This window comes from Anser anser, assembly GCF_964211835.1.
Source record: "Anser anser genome assembly, chromosome: 1".
Classification (NCBI taxonomy): domain Eukaryota; kingdom Metazoa; phylum Chordata; class Aves; order Anseriformes; family Anatidae; genus Anser; species Anser anser.
In genome coordinates this window covers 32241518-32257770 of record NC_139720.1, presented here as the reverse complement: position 1 = coordinate 32257770, position 16253 = coordinate 32241518, and the positions used below count along the sequence as shown (strand labels likewise).

Here is a 16253-nt window from a genome sequence, read left to right as displayed (position 1 = left end):
GTTCAATGCTTCCCAAGACACTTCTATTTTCCTTCAAATCATTTACAAACAAATATAAAATACAAACCCATTAACTATAAAGCTCAAGACACGTGACTTTGGAAAGTAGGTACTATTTTGTTTTTGTAAGACTGTTTCTGAAGTTGAAAAGCAGGCCTGCTGAAATGACGGAAGGATTAAAACAGACTTTATTACAAAAAGAAACAACACTACATGACTTCGATTTGTTTTAAGCAACAAAAGGCAGATGTCTGCATCAAAAGATGCTAGTTAAAAGACACCATGCTTACTAGGTTCTTTCTGCCTTCTCTTTGCAGAAATTACTCTCTACTAATCTTGCCAGCCTTGGCTTTGAAAGTCCTGCCAGTCATATAGTCTTCCTGGGACTAAAAGCCAAGAGACAGAGTAATGTTTGTCAATCTGTTCAGGACAGAAAGGCAGGAAAGTCTCAAAAATGGTTAAGGTATAAAAGGTGATAAGGGCTCTCCCAGAAACCCAGTCCTTTCGCATACGGTGCTGGGCTGAATGCTCACATGATCTGAGAGCCCTAGGCCTCCCATCAGCAATCTCTACTAACCTGCTTTCTCCCACAGTCAGGGATTCAGGTTATCAAGTAGGTCCCATATTTGCCCTAACACAAGATCCACAGCTGAACTGTCCGAGAGCAAGAGGTTTGTCAGTTCCTTGCCAATCTCGCTACAATTAACCTCAGTGGTAAATACTGAACTACTTAGCTTTCTCAATAGGTTATTAATGAACACTCGCAGAGCCTGAGAGCCTGCTCTGTTAGCAGAGCAGTGAAAAATGATCACTGAAAAGGGCTATAATCATACTTCAACATACGGGCAGAAGACAAGGAGTGGCAAGAACAGATGGGTCTAAACTGACAATTAATTAATGCTGAGTATTAACGAAACAAAGGTTTGGGGAAAATAAAAACACCAATCTGTCAACCACGTGCAGTAGCAAGGGTAAAGACCTAATTTTTAAGGTGAAGGAGAATTGCTTCCAAAAAGGAGTACCTGACATGACATGACAGACTGCCATGGCATGGACCTGAATTCAATAAACCAGAGCTTCTCTTCTGGTCTGATGTTTTACGTGAACACTCATGTTTTGACTCAGTAAGCCCTTGCTGGTTTCAGGGAGCTCAGCAGGCAAGCCAACTTACACCAGTGCAACAGTTCCTCGGAGAATCCATGGGAGAGCTAGAGCCTGATTTTGTCAATTGTTGCTCAATATGAATTCAAATCATAGTAACAAAACGCACTATGTTTTTGTGGGTTGGTGTTGTGTTTTTTTTTTTTTATAAAACAACAAATATAGCATCATAAACACAAGGCTTTAGTTTCCCTCTCTCTCCCTTACACCAAAATTTCACAGTACAGGCAGATAATTCCAAGGGTAAATTATAAAATGTGTCTTTCAGGAAAGTGCTGAAAAACTAGAAGCTACTGTTGTAATGTTCATAACAAAATAAATTGATTAATGCTCCTGTCTTACATCATACTCTGTTCTTTCAGGTAAACTGCTTTCATCCACTTTCTCTGCCTTTTCAGCTGCCCACTTGCTTGCGGCTTCTGCAAGTTCCTTTTCTGATAGTCTGTTGCTCTTATCCAAGGCCTGTAGAAAAACATTACAGTGAAAGTTTGAACATGAAGTATATTTCCACATGGAAAAACATCCTCAAAATTAAAATAAACAGTTTTTTACAACATCTTGAAATGGGAAATAAGGAAGCCGAAGATTTCATTTGCTGACTTGCTTAAAAACAAAAAAAGTTCAGGAAAATGTTAAAAAAGCACCATATTTTCAGAATCAGGGTGTTTGTTTTGTTGTTCAAACCTCATGTAACAGAAAAATTTGAGACCAGCTGAGTTTAAAGACAAATGGATCTAATGGATACTATGGAGTAATCAGACACAAGTGTGGATTGACCTTATAATTCAATGCGATTTTCAGGCGTAAAAGGTATTGTGGTTTAACCCATTTGGCAGCTCAGCACCACACAGGCATTTGTTCACCCTCCCCACCCAGTGGGATGGGGGAGAGAACTGGAAAAAAAGGTAAAAGCTTGTGGGTTGAGATAAAGACGGTTTATTAGGACAAAAAAGAAAAAAAAAATTATAATAACAGCAATAATAATGATAATAGTAATAATAACTGCCACTCTGAGATAGATATCAAAAAAGATACAAAAGGCAACTGCCTGAAAAAAGATGCCATAACGTCTACCCAATGGTTGTTCCACCTCAGCATGTAGATGGCCAAAAAAAGCAAACAAGAAAGAAACAAAGAAAAATTTTATCATTAGTTCATTGCAAATTACATAAATGTCCAGAGGAAGCAAATACTCTGCAGTCTGCTATAGGATTCTGTGTCATAAAGACACAATCTTTAACTGAATTCAGAAGAGAAGTGAAATAAAAAATTACAGAATTATAATCTGCAAAGTCAGGAGGTGACAGAGATAAAGAGGAATTCGATATGCAAACAAGGTACTAAGAGGGTTCCTAAGAGGAAGGGGTAATATAACTCCCAGCTCACCTTTCCGAACTACATGATTATTCTTAGACTGATTTCACTATCAACAACTGCTGCCGCCGCAATGTTCTTATTTCCCAAAGTATGCCTAACTTTTGCCCATAATCTGACTTCTTCCTAGCTGCCAGAAAGTCTTGTACTGTGGTTTTATTACAAACCTCTCCATTTCCTCAAATATAGCTCTGCAAAAAGAAATAATCAATATCTTTGTCACCAATTGTTATCTTTGCAAAAAATGAAGATAAAATCTCACATGCCTTACAACGTTTCTACAAGTTGAAAACAGAAACTAGCCACTCTAGTATCTGGAAGACAGCGGAAAAAAAAAAGTTTAATCTCACTAAATTATGTGGGTCACATGTGAATAACATGTATTAAAAATACTGAGTGTATTTTATGTAATAAAGTAGTAGCATTTCCACAGGTACACACTATTAAAGGTAAGAGAAAATTAAAAGAACATGAGCACACTTCTCAAAGGAAAACATTTGAAGCTATTTAGGTTGTAAACTAGCAAGGAATGCACAGCCTTGTGGAAAAAAAACTTTTTTTTTTTAATCAAAAAAGGGTGTCTTTTCACTTTTTATTATGCATAATGCAAGAACAGCAAAAACCTGTCAGTTTTCTGCTATCTTCTCTGGGAAGCTTTCCTTGTCTCACACATCTGTCTTTGGCTTTAATTATGTCGGATACAGCCTCCAAGGTTTGTAGTCCAGAAAGATATTAAAGAAAAACACAAAAGATGTCATGCAGTAGTCAATTAAACAGGTGGTTAAGATCTGATAACACCAGCATGTATTAATTCACAGGCATGAATATGTAAAAAAAATTAATTATAAGATAGATAAAAAAACCTTTTCAGATTTGCATACAGTTAAAGCGAAAAGAGATATTGCTGTGAAAGCATATACCTTTACAAGTATTTCAAAGTTTAATTATTACTTAGAGCAGTGAAAATTATCTCCTTTAATCTAGAAAATGAAGCATACAATTCATTTCTCCGTTCTAGATTGTAAGACCCTCGCCCTAGAGATGTTTATCGTGTTTCGCCCCAACTTTTTCGGTTGATATTTCCACACAAGTGAAGCACTTACACACAGCTTAACTGGTTAGTGTAATCCAGCCATCATCCCAAGAGGCTCCTCTGACAGAAAACAGTACATTACAGGCAGATGTGGGGACTTAAAAGGGACAAGTGATAAAATGTCACTGAAGTAATTCCATTAATTTTTTTAATTCCAATAATTTTTGCAGCTCATGTATACCCAATAAATCCTTGTGTTGTCTGGGGAAGACTTCAATCAAACAAAGTTGCATTTCGTGTGGTCTACATCAAGTGGATATATGCAAACCTCTGGCACCAAAAAAAAATAAAATAAAATAATCAATACAGCATAGATCAGAGCTGACTGGAGAGGAAAGCTACACAAAGAGTACTTTATAGCTCAAGCTCACACTGCATATTAATACCATAGCAAGAGACTTTGCGGTATCTCTTTGTTCTCACAGATTTGTATTAAAGATTTGGTATTAAGCTGTGGGATGTTAAGTCTGTAAGCAAAATAGGTGAACTAATTATAAAGTTTATTTTCTAATCCAGATCAGTGCAACTTGTGCCTAACAGCTTTTATCTTACTTTACTTATTTACATCACTGAAAATAAAATACCTGCCTCCCCCCTTAAGGACATTGGCAATTAACTAGTGCCTAGCACAGCACTTCCAAAAGAGCTGCATAAGGAATAAGTGCTTAGAATGACATAGCACAACCAAAACCTGATTTTTTTTTACCCAGTTAATTATTTCCTTCAGTCTCACCTTCTCACAACAGAAATACCACTCTCCCCCTGCCCCCCCCCCCTTTCTTTTTTAAACATTCCACCGTTTTTTATTAAAAAGACCCCCAAGAACCAGGCTAGTACATCATGCTACTTAGGGTGAATGCTACTTTTTAACAGGACCTTATTCACTCAGAACAATATATAGCATTGTTTCTTTATTTTTTATTAAAGTATTTCTCAGAAACGTAGGGAAAATACTCCTGTGGAAGCTCTCATTTTAACCTCAAATACAATTTGCAGGCAAGCGGTCTGTGATGTGAAAATGTTTTTACTGCCACAGGACAGCCAGAACAAAACTGATTGTTGCTGATTGTTCATTAGCGTTTATTAGTCTGTCTGTTTAACTAATTAGCAAGATTATGTAGTTGGTGCTCAGCCGACAAGATTTTTTTGATGGGAAATTAAACAGCATCATTTAGAATCTTAAAAGACATTTACCAAACTGTTTTGCAATGTGGCTCTCCTCCCAAGGAAATGCTATCATTCTTGCCACATCCCTACGCAGCCCTGCTTCCAAGCCAACTCTTCTGTTCACATTACCTTCCCAATCTGTCAGACACTTCACCTGTTTCCAAATCCAGTCACACCTTAAGAATCACTAAAGGATGGAGTTCGGTGCACGTACATGCATGTCCTATTGATCTTTTGCTCCTAAAATCTGCTTCCCCATTTTTATCCTTGCCATCCCTTTCCTAGCATACTCCAGGCTTCAGAAAATAGTGATTTTAAATCTATTTAAAATGTCCTTTCTCCTAAAATAAGAGGGTGACTACAGAATAAAAAGGGTTGTCAGTGTCATCATTAGATACACAGCATTAGCAGCACCTTCCTGCTAGATAAAGGAAAACCATCCTCTCTGCTGGATTGTAGAGCAATACAAGATGCTCCTTTCCTTAACAGCTGCATACAGTATCTCCTCCCAAGTGAGCAGGAACAAAAATTAATTTCAACAATGAGCAACCTGAAAGCATGGTGAGAAGTACTCAGAAACCAAAATTCACCTTTGATGATGGTACTGCTGTGGAACCTGAAGGTGATGCATCTCTTGACGTTTTCAATGCCTGAACTGAAGTTCTCTCTTTACCTATAATAAAAGAACAAATTAAGAACTGCAAAATTACATTAAATACATATGCTGCAAATTTATTGGTTCTCATAATTTATTGGCAGAAAAACTTCAGTGAAATTTGCTCAACTCAGACATGAAATCTATACCCTCCGCTATCCGATAAATTCTGATAGCGCTTTCTTCTCTTTACAAAGAAAGAAGAGAGAGTTATTATACTTGGCAGATCTAGGAAAACCTTATTACGCAGTATTTAACTGAGGAGCATATCAATATGATTTGGCAAGATGATGTCATTTTACTTTTTAATGTTCCTGTAATAAGCTTAATTCTAGCAGATGAGATGAAGAATTCCTATCTTTTTATTATGTTAGCCACCAATCAATCACTCCAGGAAACCAGGCAGTGTAGGAACTGGTTTAGCAGCCACAGTGCATTGGAAAGCTCTGCAGTGGGAAATCCTGTATTATATGAACCACAGGCTAAATTCTCTTTATATTATCAGAGGTTTTCTTGTAAGCGTTCAAACCAGCAAAATGCCACTTCAGATTTACTACGATAATCACAGTCTGTGCACAGCCTTGCCACAGGCTGGTTACAGGCAGCCCACAGCAGTACAACTGGTTGCAGTGCAGACTACTGGTTTTCAGCCTGTGGTCTACGGATCGCATCTAAAAGGATCTGCAAGAGGTGAACAGGTAAAACAAGTCTGTTGTCAGCAGGCGTAAACTTACTAAACTATTCATCTTCACTGGAAACTGCACGACTGTTCACAAATGGAAAATAATACAGACTTATCTTGGCTTCAGTTAAATTTGTACCAGTTTAATTAAGAAAGGGATGAATTAAAAACAAGTCTATCAAGCATTTATGAAAATTTGGATATAAATTATTTGAGCAGACTTATTTAGGAGAGAACCAATATGGCCTTAAATTAATGAATGCAAGCAATAAAAAGCAATAAAAACATGACATCTCACTCCTAACAGCTGAGCTATTTTCTTTTTTACTCAATGCTATAAATTATGACTGCATAGTGTTGTGTATTTTGAAATACTGCTACCTAAAAAAAAATATAAGGAAAAGTCCATGCAGAATGCATACTTTTCACAATAGGAAATCATAGAATTAGAACCAATGAATTGTTTGGGTTGGAAGGGACCTTAGAGACAACTTAGTCCCAACCCCCTGCCGTGGGCAGGGACATCTCCCACCAGACCAGGTTGCCCAAAGCCCCATCCAGCCTGGCCAACCTGTATGGATATATTTTCCTTATTTTTCACATATTCTCTATGGTGAAAAGTATGCATTTTGCATAGACTTTATGTTTAAGAAAGATTTAAAAAGCTGGTCTTCAACTCTTTCCTCACATTTTCATGTCATCTGTGTAAAGTAGGCTGGTAGCACAAAGCAAAGATCAAACAACTGCTCATCTCTGCACATTGTTAGAGGCAAGTGAGTTACTACCATGATGCTGAAGGCCTACTGATCCATGCAAAAAATCTTCACAGCTACTAACAGGTCTTTCAGAAACGTTACTGAAAATAGCTGGGGAAATTACTTGGACAAAAGTAAGTTTTCTAAAACGCACTTTAGCATGATTTCCAAATCAGGGACTAAATAGAAAACATTTAAAAACATAGCAAGCGGCTGTATTTAAGGATTTCTAGTGGCCATGAAACCAAAGATGAGCTACGAATTACCTTTAACCATGAAAGATCTTTAACAATGAAAAGAACACCAAAAAAAAAGCTGTGCAAAATTAAAAGCTGCTATAAATACAATGCATCTGACAAAAAAAAAAGGTGGAAATAATCACGTCTTTAATCTGTCACACTCCCCAAAGCATAGAACGTCACCCTGACATCACCAAATAACACACAAGTTTTGCTCCTGTGATACCTGCTTTTCAGCCTCATGAGCACCCACATCCTTTCTAAAAAAAATGCACAAACTATTTCATCTCTGCCTTCTACATACCTCCTTCATCACACTGGATTCTTTAGAGATTACCTAACTTGAGTAGATTATATGTTTGTGCTTGAATAGACGGAATTAGTTGAAAGAGGTGGCAGTAAATTAGTCAAAATTAAGAAGAGACAGAAACTGCTGTTTAATTTTGAGGCCCTTTATTCTGAACATACGACTATTCTGAACCCAGAAGCCCCAGCTGAACCATTGAATAGGACACTTTCTAAGTACTGCTGTTTGCATTCCTACATCTCCTTGGCACAGCACTCTAGAGACCCCTTACTGGACTGGCCTGACCAAGCAATGCCACCCTACTTCCTAGATGCTCACCCAACATATCTAGATTGAAAGGGCTCTTCCCATGAGCCCCTTCTGTCCCTCTACTTCAAAAGCTTCTGTATTCCTGTTTCGTTTGTTGAAATCTTGTATTTTTTTTTTTTTATAATTTCTGAATGGCTCGAGAGCATGAAATATTCCTCCTGCAATGGAAGTCATCAGGCCAAACTGATTCAGACAGCATGACTTTAAATAGTATTACAATATTTAAAGTATTAAAAGTTTAGCATGAAATCATATACAATTCACTTATTGAAGAATCCATTTTTCTTAAATGGACAGACTAAAATGTACTGCTGACATATAAGACATAGGTCCCGTTTTATTTTCCTTTTAAATATGTAATAGATGAGCTTACCTAAGACAAATCATATTCAAACAGTATTCTGGAAGTTTTATTTAAAACATTTATATCTTGCAAGTAGATTGTTTTAATTCAGTCATCTGCAGGAACAGATGAAACAGAGTACTATTTTCTGGGGAACAAGCTATTATAGAGAAATAGTCAGTGTACGAGCCATCTGGTCTCTTCATATCGATTAAAAATGGAGAAAGGTGTTTAACCATGGAATTGAAAATAAAACCCCAAAGCCACAGACATAAATATAACCATCTGTCTTGACTGGCATCTTTTCTGTTTTCTGAAGATGTCTGCTTCCACCTCGCCACTTCCACTACTGTTCGAGTAATTCTGCCAATGCACTACAAAGGTGATAGGAGTCAGCTCGGAATTGTAGGAAATGCCATAAACATTTATATGTTTTTCCAAACTTTTTTTTTTTATATGTAACTCCTGGTAATTCTGATCTGTACATCGACAACGCTCTTGCAAATACAATTGAATATCATAATCTTCTCTTCCTCTCCTACATTTACAGGAATTGATATTCGCTGAGTATTATTACTAAACGTTAAAATAATTGCAATGATCACTTAGAAAGCTAATTTGTATTCTACCACTAAGTGAAATAATTCCTCAGTATTTAAACAATGTGAACTGAATTCCACAAGCACCTTTTTGGAAAGAGGAGCTACATAATGGTCTAGTATGCCACGTATCAACTAAAAAAGAAAAACTAATTAATTTAAAAACTACTGTCAAAATGAACAGTAGGTTTGTATAGCTCACTAGAACAACATGTGCAGAAAGGAAAATCAAATCTGATTAATTTACATAAATTGTAGAAACAGCAGTAGCTAAGATTATAACATACTAAAAAAAGGAATTTTGCTTCTTTTTGCAAATTAAATATTTCAGGTTTTCACTTTTAAAACAGATGATTCATTAGATTTCTTTAAAGATTAACAGCTGAGCTTTTATAAACCAAGCTTTTATAAACCAAGACACATTCCTTTTGTTCTTGACTCTACACTTCTTTGAGGAAAGCAAGATTTGAGAGAACCTGACAATGAAATTAAATTGCTAAAAAAAATAAAAAAAATAAAATAATCCACCAGCATCAAAGCCCTAACAACACAGTTCTAAAAACATTTTCAGAAAATATAACAAGTAGCAGCATGCACCTTAATTTCTTCAAATTTTTAATCCCCCTTTTCCCCTGGTTGCAGGAATAAAAGCCTTCATCTGCTACAGCTGACAGCTGAGTTTCTTCTAAGGGAATCCAGAGAAGCACTTAAGAAGTAAAAGAAGCATTTGATGCTAAAATGAAAATAACAAACTATACTGGGAAAAACTGCACAGCTGAGAGTTCTGCAGTCAGTCTAGAGGTGCTGTTGAAATAACACCTACAATCCCACACACGAAATACATAGAGGAACAGACAGTACAATGAAGCAGCTGAAGAGCAGACGTAATTGGTACAAGATGTCTAGTTTTCTCACTGTAAAAGAGCATATGTAAAGAGAAAGGTCGTATAATGAGTTGAAGTTTCACCTCACTAACCAGTTCTCATCATTAATCCAGCATTACCTTGCTGAGAAGAAATATTTCTTTTATGTAAAGATGACATACTTCTGCTATGCTGGGACTGGTGAAAAGGATAGGCTTTGCTTCTTTCAGGAGAGTAGCTCCTGCTGCTGACACTAGAGCCAGATCTGCTGTGCGGAGAATCCCTTCGGCTCACTGGCGATTCCCTGAAGAAAGGAGAGTCCCTCTTATGAGGGGATCGCTCTCTCATATAATGAGAAGGATAGAAGCTTTTTCTTCTGAAGCTGTCTCTGATGTCCCTTTGAAGACAACAGAAAAATAAAAGTTACTTGGTTATCCTTCCATTGTTTGTACAACAGTGCTGGATAATACAACAGCAACCTTTTATGTCTGATAAATACAAACAGATTAGCTGTCATCTGAAGAACAAGTCTGAAACAGTGCTATGTAATGAATAAAAAAGTAGAAAAGTAGAAAAAAAGAATGCATCTTTTCTGTCAAATTTCATTCAACTACATCATAGCTAGAAGCTAACCCCACTTCTGTTACTTGATAATGCAGCTAAAATATAAGAGAACAAGGGATTCAAGAAATTGAGATTCTCACATTTTATTTTCTTCAGATTCACTCCACACTACCTTACCTCGAAACAAAGCCTTACTATCACAATAGGCAAAATGCATACCCAAATATTGCTCACACTATTTGGCTGTTTTTCCATTTTATTTTTCTCTTACCTTTACTTTCATGGGACTATCTCCCTCATTTGACTTTACACACCTTGCTACAGGAAATATCACTGAGGGAGTTCAGTTTATTTCCAGCAAGTACAAAGAAAACTGCAGAATATCTCACCTCATGCTTACGTACCCACCCAAGGTCAAGCCCTGGATGAAAAAAAAAATGTATTTTTATAACTATTTATAAGTCTGTCTTTTGCAATATGCAATATTTACTTCAAACACTTCTGTAAAATGCCACAGACATGCTCAATATTACATGAAATCCATCTGATTTGAAAGTATAATACAGTAAACACTAAAAGGTCCTACTAAATTCATGTATTTTAACTCCAGACCATAACCAAAACATACTGGTTACCTGCAAATTATGTTGATAAACATATGTAAAGATCCAAAAAAACTACCAAATTGGACTTTGACTACAGAATCTCCAACATGCAAGCAAACATGTACTGAACCTAGACCTGTGGCATTTCCCTCAGTCAGAAGACAGATTGTGAGGAGAAGCAAGTGTTTCTCAGCTCCTCTGGCAATCAAAGCATTGGTAAGTAAAAAATAAGGACTTCAAAGCATGTAGAGTGAGCCAGAATGTACCTTTTTCACTGCTTCTCTCTCCTATTTCTCATCATAGTCCAATATTAAAAATAAGGGAATGCCTCCCAAAGACTAGCAAAGATCCGGTGGCCTCGTTTAGCACAATGTAGCTATAGCTAATTTTATGTTGACGGAGAAAAGGAGAAAAGCCCTCTAGTGTACAATTCCTGTAGCATGTTACAGACGCATACTTGTGGTGGCTAACAAAGGACTTCAGTGTGCCAACGGTGTTTTGGACTACTGACACTACGCAGGTAGCACCACAGTAACACGAGCACTCAAGGCCACTCGCACTAACGTGTTTCATACAGTACTGATTTACTTTTGGCATGGAAAGCACGTCTACACGAGTGGTTCTTCTTCAGAGCACAAAAGTCCCACAAACAATACTGAGGTTATTTTACAACAGAAAGATCATGGGGGGAGACAGAGAGGGAAAAGATGTGTTCACATAGACAGTAAAACTGCAGACAATCCTTCAGCTTATTTTTCATATTCCAGATGGAATACAGTATCAGGAAGATAAAAATCATCTATATTTTGAAAGTTTTCATATTAAATGGAAGCATGAACAGAAACAGCTGTCAGCCACTCTGGTTTCCAGTCAAACACTAGTGAGGCAAAGCCAGTTTTTACAGTTCAATAATTATTTCGCTGTTAACAGGCTATAGGCCTTTCCTAGCTATCTTATCTTAGCATACTTTACAGGCCTACATACCGAAACTGCACAAGACAACGTCACAAAGTTTTGTATCTAAACAATTTTAATTTCCTTTCTGAACGTTTCTTCTTCTGTTTATGACACTTCCATCTTCCCAAGCAGGCCACCACAAGACACAATTAACAACTGTTAAATAGTACTCAATATAGCAGTCTCTACACAGTAGCCATTGCACAGATATTTGCACTAACGAATGAATCACGGAAGCATAATCCTCCTGCTCTCTTCAAAGGCCCTAAGAGCAACAGGAGAAACTTTGAACACTACTGTTCAGGAAATGTGTGGAATAACCAGAGACTTTCCAGAAGGAAATAACTGAAATGATCAGGGGCTGAAATAACATGCTTAATGAATAAACACTCTAAACCTTTTGTCTTAAATTTAGGAAAAAGAAATCTGAAGTCAGATGAGTTCTCAGTCCTGTGAGATGTAGGTGAAAATAGGAAAGTCATGCATCACCTACATTAAATATATGAAGGGTTCAAGTAGAAATAAACATAAACTGGAGGAAGAAGGGGAAAAAAAGACAGCTCAGACTTCAATAATGGTAAAAAGACTAGCTCAGCACTTAACTAGTTTGTCTCAGCAAGTCTCCATAAATATTTGATCAAGATGCTCTTTAATGAATAATAAAGAAATACTTATCAGGAACGGTTTCTGTACAGCACACTTTCTATGCAGTTCCCTCCTAATGCTCTCTCTTGGATGTGAAAAAACTGTGCTTCACTGACTGTAGCATCATTCTCATTGATGTTAAACACAGACTTTAACACATCATCCCAGCTTTTAGAGACGCAGCGCAGGACAAAGAGGCATTAGTCTTAACCAACAGTAATTCAGAGTTAGGAACACAACATTACAAAATATTACAGTGGCCAGCAGTCAACAGAAAGCAACTACAAATGTTTTTCTAAACATGTAATTGCACAACACGAGAAAAGATCTATTAGGCAAATTCTGAGATTTTACATGTTATTTGTTGCATTACTCTCTGTAACATACAGAGAGCCTTTGACTTTATTTATTTATTCTTAAAGCTCCAGCTTTCTGGCAGACTGGTACACTGCTTTTATGCCCAAAGCACGTTTTTATGAGCAAGTTATTAAGCCCTAGTATATAGACAAGTTTATTATGGAAAATTTTACAGAGCCCTAGCTATCTAACGCATATAACACTAATATGCACATAACAATTTACAAAATATCACTGGAACACTTTTAAAGAGGAAAACATTTTAAAACCTCATTCTGCAGCAATATTATGCACAGAAAAGGAGAAATTTTATTTATCTGTTTTCATTTCATCACCCTAGCTAATTCTTCACTGGACCCAATCTCATACCCGAACACTCAAGCTATTAACTATATTAAGGCTGTTTTGGACAGCACAGCAACAGCACAGCATTTCTGATGTTTTCCATTAATGTAACAAACCACACTGAACAGAACAAAATAAGCATTGTTTTACCTTTTTTTTCCTTAAATACTTAAACTAACATACACCTGCAATTTGGTAATGAAGGCCCCAATTCAGCAAAGCAGTTAAGCACATGCTTCAGATTCCAACACATACTCAAAAGGTTTATTGAGCAGGGACAATATTTAATAGAGATTCAAAATTTTTGCTCAGCTCTAACTTTAAAATAGAACGACTCCCTCTAATAACAAATAGAGATTAATCCCCTTTAAATAGGATCCCTCTTATCTCCATACTTTGTGTTTACCTCTCACACCTAGCCCTGGAAAGCACGAGTTAGTTCTCCCAGCGGTACTGCAGTAAGAACTATCAGCTTTTTTAACCTCCATGAAACTTGACCACGAAATTCTCACTAAAGCTGGTAAACTTGGATGAGCTCCTGAACTTTTGTAAGTAAATAGCCATATATACACCATCCACCAAGGGCAGCTGAGGGAAGACCATAGGTCTGAGAGTTATTTCAGTTAACCATCAGATCCAGTTCTCTGGAGGGGAAAAAAACAAAGCAAAAAGAAATATAGAACAGGCAAAAGTATGTTTTTTTTTGTTGTTGTTTTGTTTGTTTGTTTGTTTTTGTGTACTAGGAGACCAAGGGAACACAGCACAGGGGAGCTTTTCAGTTGCCAAAGCATAGGAGAGATGATCCTAAGCTATCACTACCGCACTGAGCTCTTCTGCGCTCATTCTCCCCAGCCACTAAGCCCAGCAAACCACTCAGCGCTGGGGGAAACTGAGGGGCTACAGGAAGCCCTCAGTGTGGTACAGATTAAGCTAGGAGAAGCAAAGACTAACACAAACTGCTGTGCCAGTATTGTAATGTGAGAGAACAGAACGGCAAAATTCAATCACCGACTAGATATGAAATGCCTGGAGCGGAGGTGTAATTATGTGAAAGCACACCACATAAGTGCAAATAAGGGAAAAAGCTGCACAATCACAAAAGAAAATATATGAGGAGAGATTAATAATCAATAAGAAAAAGGATGACAACATATATGGATCTGTGAAATAATCTGAGTTTTTTTCTCATTGAAAAATTCTCATTCTCATGCTGCTAGGCAACTGTGTACAAGAACTCATGCTTACTGTTCTCTTTCAAATCTATGGGTTCTTTCAGTAACTCACAGGTGAATCTGGTCTACCACCTAGAAAAAACATCAACCGACAAGTTTACATGACCCATCCCATCTGAGAAAGATTACTGTTATTGCCAAAAGGGTTAAATATTCCATTTATAGGCTTAGGGTCAATTATTAACCTTGCTTTAAAATAACTCACAATTTTGTAAATTGAGGAAAGGATACACATTTCTTAAGACACTGGACTTACGTGCAAAAAGATGGAGCACTTCTCCTACGAATACAGGCTGGGGAAGTTGGGGTTGTTCAGCCTGGAGAAGAGAAGGCTCCAGGGAGACCTTACAGCGGCCTTCCAGTGCCTAAAGGCGGCCTGCAGGAAAGCTGGGGAGGGACTCTTTGGCAGGGGGTGTAGTGATAGGACAAGGGGTAATGGCTTTAAACTAACATAGGGTAGGTTTAGATTAGATATTCATAATACATTTTTTACTGTGAGGGTGGTGAGGCCCTGGAACAGGCTGCCCAGAGAAGCTGTGGGTGCCCCATCCCTGGAGGTGCTCAAGGCCAGGCTGGATGGGGCTTTGGGCAGCCTGGTCTGGTGGGAGGTGTCCCTGCCCATGGCAGGGGGGTGGAGCTGGATGGGCTTTGAGGTCCCTTCCAACTTAAACCATTCTATGATTCTATAAGCTACAACAGACAGAACTTGAACTCTGCTTAACCTTTTCTGTCTCAAAATACGCTGTGGGGGAAAGGGAGAGAGGGAAAAGAAAAAAATACCAACGAAGAACCTTCCTGCCTTCTTTGCCAGGATAAGGCAGGGCTTAGCAGAACTACCAACATGATTCAGCTGACATGGAAAACATTTATCAAAGAATACTACATCCCAGACCTCTAAATTTCTCAAAATTTGCTGCATGTTAAACACCCAAAAAGGAAACATGAAGGGTCAAGAACTCTTCTAGCATTTTCAAAGTAAATCTAGATGGCTGAAGATTCTGGCTACCATCCTCTCTCCCAGAACCCATTCCCTTCCTTTCCAAAGTTTGCAGTATACATTTATGGAACAAACCAGCAATTTACTTTAGCTCTGCTTCATAGACTTTCTATAATCCCTTGTTTTTGTTTAAAGATCTTTATGCTGATTTACCATAACTAAAAACAATAAATTACAGCATTATAGATACAAATAATCACATCTGACTTCATCAACCTTCATTTGAAGATCTGAAATGATGACAGATTTCTTATGACAACTGGTTTTGAACATGATAGCTGAGCAATAACTACAGTCCTTGAAAATGGCAGTTGCTTTAAATGAAATTAACATAATTTGGTCTAGTCAATATAATCTCATTAACAGCTTTTCACATGAAGGTAGAAGGCAATAGGTATTGCAGGACAGTGATAAATCTTGTGAAGAGGATAGCTAGACATACAACATGTATACCAAAAAAGTTAAAAATACAGTACTATAGAAGTCACTGTATGCAAACACCAAAACTCCACACTAATGGCACTTGTCCACCTTATTCAATATGAAATCTATTGAACTCATCTTCCTCCTCCACACCCCCACATATCATGGCAGATGAGGGGAAAAAATAAAAAAATAAGACAACTCGAATATTACAGTGCCATTAGGTAGAAGTGTCTACGTCCATTGATCAAATAGCCAAGCTATGCAGTTCAGCTGAAGCTGGAAATCAGATTACTCCTCTCTTTATCCTCAGAAAAGAGCATCCTCTTTTCTACTGTCATCAAGGATGTAATTTATTAAACTCGCTGGAAGATAAATTTAAGCAATAGAAGTACATTTAGACTTAGACTTTTTCTATTATCTGACAAACTACTGTAAAGCATACCGATTATGACAAAGGAACAAGTAAGAGTTAGAGTCCGTATAAACATAGATTTAATTTCCACATACAACTGTATGAAGAATGAAGACAAAACTATAATGTAAATTAGACAAATTAAGATCAAATCAGACAAAATAGC

At 37.3% G+C, this 16253-nt stretch overlaps 1 protein-coding gene across 6 annotated transcripts in view; it reads right to left on the bottom strand.

Moving 5' to 3' along the window:
• PPHLN1 (periphilin 1) overlaps positions 1–16253 on the bottom strand; it is a 71989-nt gene that overhangs the window by 31794 nt on the left and 23942 nt on the right. For 4 of the 6 annotated variants that reach the window (XM_083801571.1, XM_083801570.1, XM_083801569.1 and 1 more), the window contains 3 exons: positions 9688–9944; positions 5386–5468; positions 1504–1623 (listed from right to left, as the gene is read on the bottom strand). In XM_083801571.1, the coding sequence (XP_083657697.1) occupies positions 1504–1623; positions 5386–5468; positions 9688–9944 (460 nt within the window). The remainder of the gene's footprint in view (positions 1–1503; positions 1624–5385; positions 5469–9687; positions 9945–16253) is intronic. The other 2 variants (XM_083801573.1, XM_083801574.1) reach the window with 1 other exon arrangement.